This window comes from Haliotis cracherodii, unplaced genomic scaffold, assembly GCF_022045235.1.
Source record: "Haliotis cracherodii isolate W230 unplaced genomic scaffold, xgHalCrac1.p SCAF_4, whole genome shotgun sequence".
NCBI lineage: Eukaryota > Metazoa > Mollusca > Gastropoda > Lepetellida > Haliotidae > Haliotis > Haliotis cracherodii.
The window spans coordinates 54,734,821-54,752,606 of record NW_027266297.1 but is presented as its reverse complement, the minus strand read 5'-3'; the positions used below and the strand labels follow the sequence as shown (position 1 = coordinate 54,752,606).

General features: G+C 42.2%; 1 protein-coding gene across 1 annotated transcript in view; it reads right to left on the bottom strand.

Annotated features, from left to right (window-relative positions):
• Positions 1-17,786, bottom strand: part of LOC139480568 (KICSTOR complex protein SZT2-like) — a 131,255-nt gene that overhangs the window by 93,049 nt on the left and 20,420 nt on the right. Inside the window, exons 17-20 of the mRNA XM_071263711.1 lie at positions 15,826-16,053; positions 15,235-15,313; positions 14,086-14,195; positions 13,461-13,623 (exon numbers count right to left, since the gene is read on the bottom strand). Coding sequence (XP_071119812.1) covers positions 13,461-13,623; positions 14,086-14,195; positions 15,235-15,313; positions 15,826-16,053 — 580 coding nt within the window. The remainder of the gene's footprint in view (positions 1-13,460; positions 13,624-14,085; positions 14,196-15,234; positions 15,314-15,825; positions 16,054-17,786) is intronic.

Here is a 17,786-nt window from a genome sequence, read left to right as displayed (position 1 = left end):
TTTTAAAGCGTATGCTTATCTCAGTTGCATTAGTGATTGTGAGTTCCCCTACAGACGCACACACTTTGGCTTTTGTGTGCACGTGCATCACATGCTGATTATTCATGATGTGAAATTTCATTGAGATAAGATTTTTTGTTCAGATACAACGTCACAGTATTGTAAATGAACAACTCCATGACAGCAACATTCTATAGTTAAAAACAACAAAATTAAAACAAGCCACAATACATCTGCAGACACAGCATGTCCAAGAAACATTTCAATTTGCTATCAGCTGCATCCAAGGACAAGGGGTGTGATTATGAGAGATATCACCTGTTACATGGCAAGACATGCTATTGACAATCAGCATGTGATAGACAAGACGTCAATGGTGAAATCTACATCAGTCACATGGCTGGCCAGGGTGGTCAAAGGTAGACCGGCCAGCTTTGTTGTCTCCGAGATAAGATACAAACACAATGGGGAAAGATAGATTTGAATGTGGAGGGGATTTCACACGTCATGCTGCTCGGGGTGTTCGTATAAGATGTGAATTTCATAAAGGGGTGTGTACTAAGAATGGCAAAATGTATCATGTTGCGATATATGAATATAATTTTGTGATAATTACAGGTTCAGAAATGAAAGCAGTCACAGCATACTATCAGAGATAAACCAAGAAGGTCAAAAATCAACAAAAGAATGTAACTCAGGGGAATAATCCACATTTCGATCACTGTATAAGTCTTCATTTGAATTTACAGACAAATCAGTAACATTTTCTAGCCATCAAATTATCAGTGTATTTGTTTTTGTTGTTTAACACTGCACTCAGCAGTATTACAGCTTTTTTTTATGACAGTCTGTAAATAATCGAGTCTGCAACAAAAATCCAGTGATTGATATAATGAGCAACGACTCCCACCAGCATAGGTTGCTAGGGCCTATTCTAACACAGAAACTTGACGATTCACTGAGAGTGACTGCAAAACACATCTAATGTGTTAATTCAGCAACTTTAAAGGTGGACTACACTTTACTATTGTATTGAAGCAGCAAATATATCTGGCAGTTAATGACTCTAAATAAACAGCTTATTACTACTCTGCAAGTAACAACCTCTGCCGTAGCGTAGGCAACTACATAGTAGTAGTTAGATAATATTAACCTGGACATTTTTTCCCTGATATAGCATGGTACGCTATATTATCGCAGCAGTTCATTCATAATGGACTGCAATGCCGAATGCTTACTAACCCATTAAATATGTCATACACAAAATGTTTCTTGTTATTTGTTCAAGTTTTATGACACATCAATTAGGATTGATCAATGCTGCTTTTCTTCACCAAGTTCGGTATTCAAAGTACCTGTCCGTAGTGACATGTGAGGGCGGGCAACTCTTTATCGCGGTATCACTATTTTGTGTTGTTGAATGTGTGGTTTACCTCACTTCCTGTTTTTGATTATGCATAATCAGTATGCATACAACACTGTCCAAACAAATGGGTTCTTCTATAACCAATTTCAAATGGAGGTTGGGGTAATTCCACTTCAAAAACATTATAAAAAAAGTTAACATGTCCTGCATTTAATCAAGCGATGAAATATTGTGCTTAGAATTGCATAAGTAAACAGTTGACAGGGTTTGTGGATTGCAAGTTTTACCGATTCCATGATGATATAGAGCAGGCGATAATACAATAGTCAAGAGTCATACAACATTTTTGTTTTCCTGATATTTTGCATTGAGATTTTACTTAGTCATCTGTTTGAAGCTCATTCATAAGGGCTTGGATTTTACTTATAATTTCATGTGGAACTTCAGTTTTGGGGTTATACATCCGATACATCCTTTTGATTCTATTTTACATATAATTCAGACAATAGTCATCTCACAAAACACTGCATCATATTAATATTACGTGTTGACCAGCCTGTTGATTATATGTTATTTTAAGAATACCCAGCACAGAATCTGCAGCTTGTAATGTACATGTTATCTATTCTTCGACCCGTGAACATCTGTGATAGAAAAGGTCTTCAGCAATCCATACTAGCCGTAAGAGGTGACTATGCTTGTCATAAGAGGCGACTAACGGGATCGGGTGGTCGAGCTCAGTGACTAGGTTGATGCATGTCATCGTATCCTAATTAATTCATTTCAAGGGTCCTTACAGGAAATACAAGGGTCCTCTAAAGTAGTGAAATAGTGTAGTGTACTGTCCTGCAAGATTTGATAATTACTTCAACCATTATATGTCTTGTCAAAAATTTGGTACAATAAATATTATTGTGCAGCCCACGGGAATGGGCAACAAGAAATTCTGGGTCCATCGTCAACATTTGTGCTTACTGGATACAATTTCAGTGTTGTGTATGATCCTGCGTTTATCTATTTGTCTATCATTAGGTAATGGTCAGCAAGCAGCGAAGTAGAGTTTCCCATAAGGGATGGAGTGAGCTGGATTTAGTATTAGTTTTAACAATCCTTCAGTCTTACCATGACTTTTCAGCTTAAAGGGACAGTATGTTGACAGTTCTCTGTGTGTTTTTAAATCATGCATGAAATAATTTCAAACTAAAACATTAGAGTCATTACAGTTGCGCAGAGTCAACTGACTTCAGTCTTGTTTTTTTAAACAGATGCAAATTGGAGTGAAAATTCATGTTTTTCTTACAGCTGAGCTACAAAATACTAACTGCCAACTTGATTAGACTAGACGCCAGTGTTTATCAATGCCTAAATTACAATATAAATATGCCTCAGTTGTTTGAAGTCAATCACCCTCCTACCCAGGGTTCCTGGCGGCCACCTCTGTCACATTGCCACATCTTACACAGTCCATTCATGTGTTTTGCATCTGTTTCATTTTGGACGAGTCTACACATTTAGATAAAACGTAAGTCTTAAAATGTTTTACTTTCATTGAGAAAATATCCTAAAATGTGAAAAACTATTTCCATTTGCATATTCATCCTTCAAGTCCTGTCATCAAAGCCCTATGGAGAGCTAGCGATACGGTCACTTTGATGTGTAAAGCTATATTGTCATGCACCTCACTGACACAGTTGTAGTAGTATATCTATATAATTATGCAAAACATTATATATAGTGCACCAGAGGGCTTGCATTAGCTGAGCCTGTCAGTTCTTATTTCAGAATAAGTGTGTTTGTCTAAAGACTGGTCACGTGATAAGCCTACACAGGTGTGTCCAAGCATTTCAAAGTAGCAACAACAAATGCATCAACTCCTATTCTACTAGTAAGTGACTTCTTGCTTACAGCAGATGGATGTGATATGGGTAGTTAAGATGGTTTTTTTTTGTATAACGCCGCATTCAGCAATAGTTCCGCTATATGACGGCGGGCTGCAAGTAATCGAGTCTGGACCAGACAATCCTGCAATTCAGCACATCAATCTAACAATTGGGATACGATGACATTCATCAATCAAGTCAGCAAACCTGACCACCAAGCATAGTCACCTCTTACAACAAGCATGGGTTGCTGAGGACCAATTCTAACCCAGAATCTTCTCGGGACGCAGTTGAGATGAAACTACTAACAATCTACTGTTCCAAAAAAACAAACTTTCAGTATATTTTCTCTGAAACTATTGTTCATTCTTGAAGGATGAAAACAAACAGAACTTTTCTGTGTGAATGGGTCAATATTACAAATGTTACAAAATGAAAGAAACCATCTGCACTCGGTGAACTCAGGTGATTATTATCCGCTATCAACTTTCATTTTGATGTACAATAGTGTTCTAAGTCCAACCACAAGTCTACCAACATGCGATCATGTTAAAACACCCTTCATACTATCAGTGACACAAGTCAATGTGTAGCATTCACCACTTATCGTCCTATAAGACAAAGTTCACAGTCTCAACAGAGTGGTAGTGTTACATGCACAGTAATAGAAAGATAATGGGCCGTCTAAGCTTATTGATACACTCGGGCGAATGATATCGCACATTACATAGACACAATCAGACATCCCCTGTCAATACTCCACTGTAGCTTCACAGTTCTACTAGGGGAGACGAGGGATGAGTATATCAAGTGGTTGGAATATTTGTTCATGAAATATAGACTGAATGAGGTGTATTAACTTTTGTATTACATCATTTTCCTTGACTGGTTTCTCCTGATACAATTCAATGCTGTCAAAACTGTATGCTATTGGGAAAAGAGAGAGGAATAAGGGAGAGAGGGAGGGAGAGACTGAGATGGAGAGACTGAGAAGGAGAGGGAGGGAAAAACATAGAGAGAGGGAGTAAGTGGGTGCAAGAAAGGTAGAGAGGGAGGGAGGGAGGGAGTATGTTTTTACGCTATTTTTAGCAAAATTCCAGCAATATCACGGGGGGGGGGACACCAGAAATGGGCTTCACACATTGTACCCATGTCGGGAATCAAACCCGGGTCTTCGTCGTGACGAGCGAACTCTTTAACCACTAGGCTACCCGACCACCCCAGAGAGGGAGGGAGAGACTGAGATTGAGATACTGGGAAAGCGAGGGAGGGAGAAAGGTAGAGACGGAGTAAGGGGGAGGGAGAAAGGTAGAGAGGGAGTAAGGGGGAGGGAGGGAGAAAGGTAGACAGGGAGTAAGGGGGAGGGAGAGACTGAGATTGAGATACTGGGAAAGCGAGGGAGGGAGAAAGGTAGAGACGGAGTAAGGGGGAGGGAGAAAGGTAGACAGGGAGTAAGGGGGAGGGAGAAAGGTAGACAGGGAGTAAGGGGGAGGGAGGGAGAAAGGTAGACAGGGAGTAAGGGGGAGGGAGGGAGAAAGGTAGACAGGGAGTAAGGGGGAGGGAGGGAGAAAGGTAGACAGGGAGTAAGGGGGAGGGAGGGAGAAAGGTAGACAGGGAGTAAGGGGGAGGGAGGGAGAAAGGTAGAGAGGGAGTAAGGGGGAGGGAGGGAGAAAGGTAGAGAGGGAGTAAGGGGGAGGGAGGGAGAAAGGTAGACAGGGAGTAAGGGGGAGGGAGGGACTGAGATTGAGATACTGGGAAAGCGAGGGAGGGAGAAAGGTAGAGACGGAGTAAGGGGGAGGGAGAAAGGTAGACAGGGAGTAAGGGGGAGGGAGAAAGGTAGACAGGGAGTAAGGGGGAGGGAGGGAGAAAGGTAGACAGGGAGTAAGGGGGAGGGAGGGAGAAAGGTAGACAGGGAGTAAGGGGGAGGGAGGGAGAAAGGTAGACAGGGAGTAAGGGGGAGGGAGGGAGAAAGGTAGACAGGGAGTAAGGGGGAGGGAGGGAGAAAGGTAGACAGGGAGTAAGGGGGAGGGAGGGAGAAAGGTAGAGAGGGAGTAAGGGGGAGGGAGGGAGAAAGGTAGAGAGGGAGTAAGGGGGAGGGAGGGAGAAAGGTAGACAGGGAGTAAGGGGGAGGGAGGGAGAAAGGTAGACAGGGAGTAAGGGGGAGGGAGGGAGAAAGGTAGAGAGGGAGTAAGGGGGAGGGAGGGAGAAAGGTAGAGAGGGAGTAAGGGGGAGGGAGGAGTGAGAAAGGTAGACAGGGAGTAAGGGGGAGGGAGGGAGAAAGGTAGACAGGGAGTAAGGGGGAGGGAGGGAGAAAGGTAGACAGGGAGTAAGGGGGAGGGAGGGAGAAAGGTAGAGAGGGAGTAAGGGGGAGGGAGGGAGAAAGGTAGAGAGGGAGTAAGGGGGAGGGAGGGAGAAAGGTAGACAGGGAGTAAGGGGGAGGGAGGGAGAAAGGTAGACAGGGAGTAAGGGGGAGGGAGGGAGAAAGGTAGACAGGGAGTAAGGGGGAGGGAGGGAGAAAGGTAGACAGGGAGTAAGGGGGAGGGAGAAAGGTAGACAGGGAGTAAGGGGTATGGAGAAAGGTAGAGAGGGAGGGAGAGGGAGAGAGAGAAACAGATGGCAAGAGAAAGGGAGGGGGAGGTTGAGGGAGGGAGGGAGGTTGAGGATGAGGAAGGAAGGAGAGGAGGGAAGGAGAGGGAGAAACAGATGGCAAGAGAAAGGCGTGGGGGGTTGAGGGAGGAAGGTTGAGGATGAGGAAGGAAGGAGAGGGAGAGACAGATGGAAAGAGAAAAGGAGGGAGGGGGAGGTTGATGGAGGGAGGTTGAGGATGAGGAAGGAAGGAGAGGCGGGAAGGAGAGGGAGAAACAGATGGCAAGAGAAAGGGGAGGGGAGAGAGAGAGAGAGAGACGCTCCACTATTTCTTGTAATTACTACTTTTAGGTTCTTTCTCCCCTAGTCACCTTTGTAAGATAATTCAACACAGCTGAGGTAAATCACTTGGCCTGCACATCATTCCTCATTCAAGCGTAAGTGCCCATCTCATTACATTCACACAATCCCCAAAACACACACTGCAGATGCAACATAATGTCCCCTATATCACAGTAACTGAACACATTACAGGTAAACCAGTAATGGATGGAGTGAGCAAGAGTCACACATTGTCAGGGTATCACCTCCATAAATAAATATCCATTCCAAGCAGCCATTGTGGCCACATCAAGTCCTCATCACTGAACTTACTGTTGGCTGCCATGAGCTGCCCACAGAGATAAAAGCATCAGGCACTTGCACCTATTCTGGTTCAGAAACCACATGAAGAGACAAGCATCAACTACAACCATATAACCTGCCCTGGAATCCCCACAGAGAAACAAGCACCAACTACAACCATATAATCTGCCCTGGAATCCCCACAGAGAAACAAGCATCAACTACAACCATATAACCTGCCCTGGAATCCCCAAAGAGAAACAAGCACCAACTACAACCATATAATCTGCCCTGGAATCCCCACAGAGAAACAAGCATCAACTACAACCATATAATCTGCCCTGGAATCCCCACAGAGAAACAAGCATCAACTACAACCATATAACCTACCCTGGAATCCCCACAGAAAGACAAGCATCAACTACAACCATATAATCTGCCCTGGAATCCCCACAGAAAGACAAGCATCAACTACAACCATATAACCTGCCCTGGAATCCCCACAGAGAAACAAGCACCAACTACAACCATATAATCTGCCCTGGAATCCCCACAGAGAAACAAGCATCAACTACAACCATATAATCTGCCCTGGATTCCCCACAGAGAAACAAGCATCAACTACAACCATATAACCTGCCCTGGAATCCCCAGAGAGACAAGCATCAACTACAACCATATAACCTGCCCTGGAATCCCCACAGAAAGACAAGCACCAACTACAACCATATAACCTGCCCTGGAATCCCCACAGAGAAACAAGCATCAACTACAACCATATATCCTGCCCTGGAATCCCCACAGAGAAACAAGCATCAACTACAACCATATATATAATCTGCCCTGGAATCCCCACAGAGAAACAAGCATCAACTACAACCATATAATCTGCCCTGGAATCCCCACAGAGAAACAAGCATCAACTACAACCATATAATCTGCCCTGGGTTCCCCACAGAGAAACAAGCATCAACTACAACCAAATAACCTGCCCTGGAATCCCCACAGGGAGACAAGCATCAACTACAACCATATAACCTGCCCTGGAATCCCCACAGAGAAACAAGCATCAACTACAACCATATATATAATCTGCCCTGGAATCCCCACAGAGAAACAAGCATCAACTACAACCATATAATCTGCCCTGGGTTCCCCACAGAGAAACAAGCATCAACTACAACCATATAATCTGCCCTGGAATCCCCACAGAGAAACAAGCATCAACTACAACCATATATATAATCTGCCCTGGAATCCCCACAGAGAAACAAGCATCAACTACAACCATATAATCTGCCCTGGGTTCCCCACAGAGAAACAAGCATCAACTACAACCATATAATCTGCCCTGGAATCCCCACAGAGAAACAAGCATCAACTACAACCATATAATCTGCCCTGGAATCCCCACAGAGAAACAAGCATCAACTACAACCATATAACCTGCCCTGGAATCCCCACAGAGAAACAAGCATCAACTACAACCATATAACCTGCCCTGGGTTCCCCACAGAGAGACAAGCATCAACTACAACCATATAACCTGCCCTGGGTTCCCCACAGAGAAACAAGCATCAACTACAACCATATAACCTGCCCTGGGTTCCCCACAGAGAAACAAGCATCAACTACAACCATATAACCTGCCCTGGGTTCCCCACAGAGAAACAAGCATCAACTACAACCATATAACCTGCCCTGGAATCCCCACAGAGAAACAAGCATCAACTACAACCATATAATCTGCCATGGAATCCCCACAGAGAAACAAGCATCAACTACAACCATATAATCTGCCTTGGAATCCCCACAAAGAAACAAGCATCAACTACAACCATATAATCTGCCCTGGGTTCCCCACAGAGAAACAAGCATCAACTACAACCATATAACCTGCCCTGGGTTCCCCACAGAGAAACAAGCATCAACTACAACCATATAACCTGCCCTGGAATCCCCACAGAGAAACAAGCATCAACTACAACCATATAATCTGCCATGGAATCCCCACAGAGAAACAAGCATCAACTACAACCATATAATCTGCCCTGGGTTCCCCACAGAGAAACAAGCATCAACTACAACCATATAACCTGCCCTGGGTTCCCCACAGAGAAACAAGCATCAACTACAACCATATAACCTGCCCTGGAATCCCCACAGAGAAACAAGCATCAACTACAACCATATAACCTGCCCTGGGTTCCCCACAGAGAAACAAGCATCAACTACAACCATATAACCTGCCCTGGAATCCCCACAGAGAAACAAGCATCAACTACAACCATATAACCTGCCCTGGAATCCCAACAGAGAAACAAGCATCAACTACAACCATATAACCTGCCCTGGGTTCCCCACAGAGAAACAAGCATCAACTACAACCATATAACCTGCCCTGGAATCCCCACAGAGAAACAAGCATCAACTACAACCATATAACCTGCCCTGGAATCCCCACAGAGAAACAAGCATCAACTACAACCATATAACCTGCCCTGGAATCCCCACAGAGAAACAAGCATCAACTACAACCATATAACCTGCCCTGGAATCCCCACAGAGAAACAAGCATCAACTACAACCATATAATCTGCCCTGGGTTCCCCACAGAGAAACAAGCATCAACTACAACCATATAATCTGCCCTGGGTTCCCCACAGAGAAACAAGCATCAACTACAACCATATAACCTGCCCTGGAATCCCCACAGAGAAACAAGCATCAACTACAACCATATAACCTGCCCTGGAATCCCCACAGAGAAACAAGCATCAACTACAACCATATAATCTGCCCTGGAATCCCCACAGAGAAACAAGCATCAACTACAACCATATAATCTTCCCTGGGTTCCCACCAGAGAAACAAGCATCAACTACAACCATATAATCTGCCCTGGGTTCCCCACAGAGAAACAAGCATCAACTACAACCATATAACCTGCCCTGGAATCCCCACAGAGAAACAAGCATCAACTACAACCATATAACCTGCCCTGGGTTCCCCACAGAGAAACAAGCATCAACTACAACCATATAACCTGCCCTGGAATCCCCACAGAGAAACAAGCATCAACTACAACCATATAACCTGCCCTGGAATCCCCACAGAGAAACAAGCATCAACTACAACCATATAATCTGCCCTGGAATCCCTACAGAGAAACAAGCATCAACTACAACCATATAACCTGCCCTGGAATCCCCACAGAGAAACAAGCATCAACTACAACCATATAACCTGCCCTGGAATCCCCACAGAGAAACAAGCATCAACTACAACCATATAACCTGCCCTGGAATCCCCACAGAGAAACAAGCATCAACTACAACCATATAATCTGCCCTGGAATCCCCACAGAGAAACAAGCATCAACTACAACCATATAACCTGCCCTGGGTTCCCCACAGAGAAACAAGCATCAACTACAACCAAATAACCTGCCCTGGAATCCCCACAGGGAGACAAGCATCAACTACAACCATATAACCTGCCCTGGAATCCCCACAGAGAAACAAGCATCAACTACAACCATATATATAATCTGCCCTGGAATCCCCACAGAGAAACAAGCATCAACTACAACCATATAATCTGCCCTGGGTTCCCCACAGAGAAACAAGCATCAACTACAACCATATAACCTGCCCTGGAATCCCCACAGAGAAACAAGCATCAACTACAACCATATAACCTGCCCTGGAATCCCCACAGAGAAACAAGCATGAGATGCTCAATCTTACTCAGAAACCATAAAAGGAGAATACCAGGTGGAACCCAAAATAAAATACTGAAACATCTTCATCTTTGTTTCAGCATGGATGCAGGCCATCAGCCCATACTGCTTCAGTTACAATGCAGCCAACTAGCAGTCCTTATATTACACATTTACACTCTTGTTTCTGAATTGTATTGTATAGAATATAAACACTGCAAAATGTCTGACAATATCAATGTTATCAACAGACATTAATACATTATATTTCTTTAAAGTGGGATGTACATATGAAGATAAATTTGATGCAGTTCGGCATAAGCCTCACAAGCAAGCAAAAAGTGACACTCATTTTCTATATATCCAGAGTTACATATTTTACAGATTGTTTCTTCTCTTGGCTTTTTTCAATATTGACCTGTTTCAATGTATAATTTATGGGAAATGCAACAGCACTGAGCTAACACTGGGCGAAACATGTTTACTGTATCATTCTTTATATAAGTCCACATAGAAAGATGTTTTAAACAATGAATAGGAGAGTGTTTCAGAACTATCTGTTAGTAAGGCATGCCAGTCTTTTTCATATATATACATTTTAGTCATATCATAAACTCAGTTATAAAACTATCAATAGACTGTATTTGGTGTTTTTTGCAATTTTCATCAAAACCTACCCAATACAATAACCTTTTAAGTTTTGAATTAATTTTACCCTGGGACATGTTCAACAGCATCATATTTTAACATTTTTGGGGCAAATGTAATTCTCACATAAATAATTTTTTATAAATTTTAAATTTAATGCAATATTTATATGAACAAATGTAAACAGTATATTTGACAATCGCCACGAACAACATGGTTAGAAGTGGACAATCTTTACACCAGGAAATACTGATAATAGCATTTCTATTTCCTTCTCTGTTACTACAAAAGGCAATGCAGATCAAGAATGATGAGTGTATTTGATGCACATCCTCCTGTCTGTGAGATGACAGTAGAGTGACTTCATAGAGCAGTACACATCAGTTGAAATTAATCCATATATTCAAAGATCCTGGTCAACATGTTACTGTTTTTTTTAAGAATAACAAAAATGACTAACCCTATTCTAATATGGATAAGAATGTTTGAATAAACTTCAGTAAAATGATACAATGACATGCTTATTTCACACATCATCATGATCATAATTCCTACACCAAGTTGACATCAGGTTGTACATTTACATCAGATGCAAGTACTGCTTCACTTCAGGATGGGCAATATTTGCAGCCAATGAATATGTGTCATCATCTACAGCGTCTGTGTCTTTGTGACACCAATTTGTCAGTCAGTTCTGTCCTATGCAGTCATCCTGGATTACCCAGTGTATCATATCTCCATCCGTCTTCTTGAGACAAGGGAGTTGACTGACTGTAAAAGTCCAGTTTCCACCCTTGCTGAATTAGGCTGTAATTATGGAGTTACATTTTGATTGGACTAACGAGATTATGCATAGTCCAATCAAAATCGCGCAACAAACCAGACATCCAGTTTGAAAACAACGTGAATTCAGCGTGCAGATGTCTGTTGATTGCAGGATTTGCAAAGAAAGTGCATGCTGTCTCAGATACAAGCACAATGTCTTGTAGCCAAATGACTTTCCTCCTTCTATCTTTGAACTCAGGAAAACATCTTTTCCAGATAGAAATTAACTCACAACAACTCTGATTTGATTAAATATATCCAGGGCATGCATGGATGAGGCTTTGAATTTATATGCTGGTCTAATAGTAGAATGGAGACATACAGTTAACTCAAAGGGACCACTAGTTTTAGTTTGTTATAACTGTAGTTTGTTAATAGCATATATACAGCAAATGGACGGGACCAAAAAACAGTTCGCTATATCTGTCAGATTGTTATAAACGTGTTCGTTATTAACATAGTTTGCTATGGATGTGTTGAAATAGTGTCAAATCAGGAAGTAGATCAAGTCTTCTTTGGTAGTGTCAGAGGATCTGTAAGCACATTGAGTCTTCTTTGGTAATGTTAAAGGATCTGTAAGCTGATTGAGTCTTCTTTGGTAGTATCAGAGGATCTGTAAGCTGATCTTGTCTTCCTTGGTATTGTTTGAGGATCTGTTAGCCGATTGAGTCTTCCTTGGTAGTGTCAGAGGACCTGTAAGCAGCTTGAGTCTTATTTGGTAGTGTCAGAGGATCTGTTAGCCGATTGAGTCTTCCTTGGTAGTGTCAGAGGATCTGTAAGCTGATCTTGTCTTCCTTGGTAGACTTCAGCCTGTATTAGTATTGTGACCATGTCTACACAGGCAATGTCCATACAGAGTGTCTTGGTCATGTTAAATGGATGAAGCTAGCCTCAATTGTGACATGATCAAGGTTCCTTCATCAGATTGAACTAATTAAACTCATTAAACACATACAAGTGATATATCTGTACATGTTCAAGTGTAGCATGCAACATGTGCACATGTTTAATGTCCAACTGAAGATACAGGTAATGTTCACATAGGTCTGAGGTTCACTCTAACAGAGTCATTCCCACATAATGCCCCACAATGTACAATCAACTCCAGGTACTTCAAAGTTGAAGAGAAAAAAACAACTTTGAGATAGGTTTGAGAGTTTTTGAAGCACATGGAGAGCACGTGGAGGCCACATGGAGGCCGTATGGAGGCCAACATGATGGACAGATTCACCACCACAAGCCTTCTCTCAACAGAGATCTAGGCTATATGTCATCCCATCTGCCTCATCCGAACTCATCAACCAAGAGTTTCCCAACCATCCCACTCGTATTTAATCTGTTTAATTAGTTTATTGGCTTCTTGTTTCATTGGCTTCCTCATCCTGTGTTCTCTGTCCATCATGTTACTGTATTTCTGTTGTTGTCAGTCAACCTCCCCATGTTCATAGCTCAGATGAATGAAAATTGTTGTTACTGTTAATCCTTCACCCACCATATATATTCTGTACCATGTTCATTATTCAGTCATGCTTGACAACAGTATAAGGATCTATACTCAAACATCACTATCACAGTGTAACGAAGAAGTTGTTATCCATAAAATATTTTCACTGTGTAAATCAATATGGGAAGGGAGGCAACTCTGACTTGTCATGCAAAGAAACACACCAAGCTGCAAGTTCCTTTCCTTTCATCCCAGTCACTATACTTATCAAAAAACGTGTTTGTTATATTTTAAAGCCACAAAATGTTCTGAAACAATATTCCTGTAAAACAAGAAAGGAAAGTAATAATGAGAAGATGTACTCACCGATTTCCCTATCTCCTGGTGTGTTTTTAAGTTGAAGTGAGTCCTCTCAGGGGTGTTGTTGACGGAGACACCGTACTGGGGTTCCACCCAACACTCAGTCACAATCTGCAGCTCCCCGTCAGCCTCCGTTGTTTCCATCTCATCCATGTCTTCCTCGGACACACTGAAGTTAGTGAGTGAGTGGGCTTAACTCTTTCAACAGCATATTAATCATATCATGACACGTCAGCTTGAATGCCTGAAGTGATGCAGGTCTTAAGACTTCTACCACTTTGGTGAACAACCACAGGGCACCCTAACAGGCAGCTTGGTTGTGTACCCCCCAGCAGCGTCAGGTAGCTGAGACTGATAGTTTAGTTTAGTTATTATTTTATTATTATTGTTGTTGTTCTTCTTCTTCTTCTGGCACAGACAAGCTGGTTAGGCTCATCATCAGCTCAGGGGCCTTGCCCCCTCTACACGCAGCCTAGACAGCGAATGGGACTTCTCCCAGAAGGCGCTGCCTAGTCAAACCCACCCAGAACTTTTCGGAGAATGTGAAGACTACCCAACACTGCAGCCTGAGTTTTAAGTGATTAGTTCATGATTATGGGCATTGTGGGCACATGATGCTGAGACTACATACCTGTCTCTGGTGGTCTTGTTGTGAGGAGGGAAGATTATGTACTGGATCAGACAGGAGTCTGGCTGGTTGCTCGATGCATCACTTTCATCAGCTTCCAGAACTTGAAGGTCCTACCAACAAGAAGTCACAAGTTCACTTTGTCACATTAAACACACATCACCTCAATAAAGGATATGTTTCTAGATAGACTCAAAGCTTATATGTGGTGCTTCAATATAGAAACATACATTCATAAACCAGTTCTGCTTCTTCCATGTCAGTTTCAGCTACATCAACGGCCTGAACTTGTCAACAGCCCAAACATGGCTTGTCAATATCTTACATATGGCTTGTCAATAGCCTGTTTATAGCTTGTCCATAGCCTGTATGTGGCTGGTCAATAGGTGAGGTGAGGTGAGGTGAAAAGGGGTTTAACTTCGCGTCCAAGATTATTGCACTTATATAGAGACGTGCATGCACGTGTATGTGTGTGTGTGGCTGCTTGTACTAGTCCGGACTGATGCCGATTTATAGTGCTAGCTCACTGAGATACCATGCCGCAGTTTAACATGAATACCCCACTGAGACACAGTATACTGACTCCGAGCCGACCAGTCCTTGCTTTAGCCCCTTAATGACGAGTGCCAGACAGGGTAACAACAAATACCACCTTTTAACGTCTTTTGGTATGACGCGGGCGGGGATCGAACCCCAGACCTTCTGCTCTCCAGGCGGACGCTCTACCATTAGACCACTGAGGCGGTCCCGGCTGGTCAATAGTCTGTACACAGCTTGTCAATAGCCTGTATTTGGCTTGTTAATAGCCTGTATATGGCGTGTTAATATGGCTTGTTAATAGCCTGTATATGGCTTCCTAATATTCCTTGTCAATAGCCTGTTTATAGCTTGTCCATAGACTGGTCAATAGTCTGTACACAGCTTGTCGATAGCCTGTATATGGCTTGTTAATAGCCTGTATATGGCGTGTTTATATGGCTTGTCAATAGCCTGTATATGGCTTGTTAATAGCCTGTATATGGCGTGTTTATATGGCTTGTTAATAGCCTGTATATGGCTTGTTAATAAGGCTTGTCAATAGCCTGTTTATGTCTTGCATGAACACAGCTCGTCAATACAGCCATGGTTCTCAACAGTGTGACTACTTCTCACCTTCATGTCAACTTCAAGAATCATGTTGACAATGCCTGCCTTGGTCAGGGCAAAATGAAATCCCTCCTGAAGACGAATTCTATAAAAAAACAATCCACTTATTACATTAACTGACCCCAAAAGATACAATGCAAACACTTGTTTCACTGACACATCATATGTATTTGAAAGGATAATGATCCAGGGTAGAATAGGTCTTCAGCAACCCATGCTTGCCGTAAAGGCAACAATGTCAGCCTCGCTGACTTGGTTGATGCATGTCATTGTATCCCAAATACCTAGATTGATGCTCATGATGTCAATCACTAGATGGTCTGGCCCAGACTCGATTATTAACAGACCACCACGCAGCTGGAATATTGCTGAGTGTGAGTAAAACAACAAACAAACAAACAAACAAACAAACAAACAAACAAAACATGAATGGCAAAACATATCAGCACAATCAGCATGAAAACAAACACAAACTCCTTGCACTAAATTCCAAAGTGAAATGTATACTATATAAAAGTAAGTATTAACAGAGGAATGGAAACCAGAACTTCCTCAGACACATAACAGACAAAAGAACTACAAACTTTCAGCACTAACTTAGCTAGAGTCATAAGCACTCGGCCAATTGCTGGCAGGGTGATGGGTGTGACAGCATTTTGACGAACGGTCCAGATCCAGCGTTGGTGGTGTAGATAGCAGGACAGAGTGTTGAACATACTGGCAGCTGACTTCATGGAGCTGGCCATCGGCGCCAGTAAGTAGAAGCTAGGGGCATCTTTGATTGGGTCTTCTAGAATGGTCATGTCAACAGGCTGACGTTCATATCTGCAATGTGGGGAAGCGGAGGTAGGTCCTAGTCAGACAGACAGAGTGTGTTTCCGTACATATAATAGCAACACAAATTGTAGCATGCCTGTTGCAAGCAATATACATATTGTTATACCTCTACTAAGAATCTTGCAATTCCATTGGTTAATCCGTACCACTTGGCCAAACAAAACATTTCAAAGTAGTCCCCAAAATCATGTGATGAGTCACATGATCAGTATTGACCTGTCACATGACGAATATTGACTTGTCTGCTACAACAAGATGGCATCTGGCATACTAACATTTTACAGTTTGCAGCTAAGTTACTGTAAACAGGCCACGGTTTAAATGGTTCGTTAACTTTAAAGTGAATTTCGGTATAGCAAAACGAATGATAACTCTTGAAGATCTCAATATGCCAAAAAGAAGGACCGAAGGACCTAACCACTTCAGCGGTCAGACTTTGGTCTGTGGCCTCTGTTCAGTCAGACCATCTCGGGGCAGGTCCTAGAGACCTTCTTTCTGCATATAGACCTCATCAAGAGTAATTATTTGTATATTTTTTTTTTTATACAGAAACACATAAGGGTAATAATATCTTTATCATAATATCACATCATCCATAAAATCATCAATGCTAAAGAAGTAATTTCATTCAATAAAGTAGCTTAAGAAACCTTGCATGAGTGAACCGACTCATATACCATGGAGTGCCGAACATTTTGTAGCGATGTTTGTTATCATTAACACACACACACATCTGGAAACATTTATCTAACATTATCAGAAATCATAAGCAATTAACATTGGGACTAGAAACTAAGCACAGCAGATTAGTCGTCTGCAATACCAAGTATTATATGAAAAATGTGTTGCAACCTGGGGACAATGACATCAGTCGATTTAGTTTCCTACCGATTGTCTTTACTTCCTTACGACCTGTGAGAATAGATCTTCAGCAACCCATACTTGCAGCAAAAGATGACGCAGAGTTCGTAAGAGGCAACCAACAGGATTGGGTGGCCAGGCTCGCTGACTTGATTGATGCATGTCATGGAATCCCAATTGCGTGGATTAATGCTCATGATGTCAATCATTTCATTGTCTGGTCCAGATATGATTATTTACAGACTGACATCATACAGCTGGTATATTGCAGAGTGCAGCAAATAACAACAAACAAACAATCTTCATCCTCAAAATAAGGGGGACAACTCTCCCTTACTTGTTCAACATCATTAAACAAAATGATGCAGCAGTCAACAATATTCTCTATTCACTTGGTGATGATAGACTGATAAACTACAACTTTGCTGCTAAACAATATTACCTCACTGCCGACAAAGACATAGAAATCTCATGGGCAGAGAGAGTGGGGGTATATATGTGGTTTTAGGCAAAGCAATATGACTATTTCTCTTTTGTTAAAAAGCCCAAGACCCAACCTATCCTAGAGGGAGAGTGAATGTAGTTTTCTGCCGCACTCAGCTAGGAAGTTTCAACTTCATACCACATTCATTGGCCCACTTGCATGCAGCAGTGTTATAGCTATTGGGGTTACAGGCACGAATATAGCATATAGATTAGTCATACAAGCTGTCAGCCCCATAGGCCCTGTAGTTTCAGAGGATAGTAAAAATGCAAAATGATGTATGTGAAGGTCAAAAGGTTGTAGCTTGATCAAATACAAAAATATGCTCCAAACATATTTTATGTTATACCACATATCTTTTCAAAATGGCTGCCAT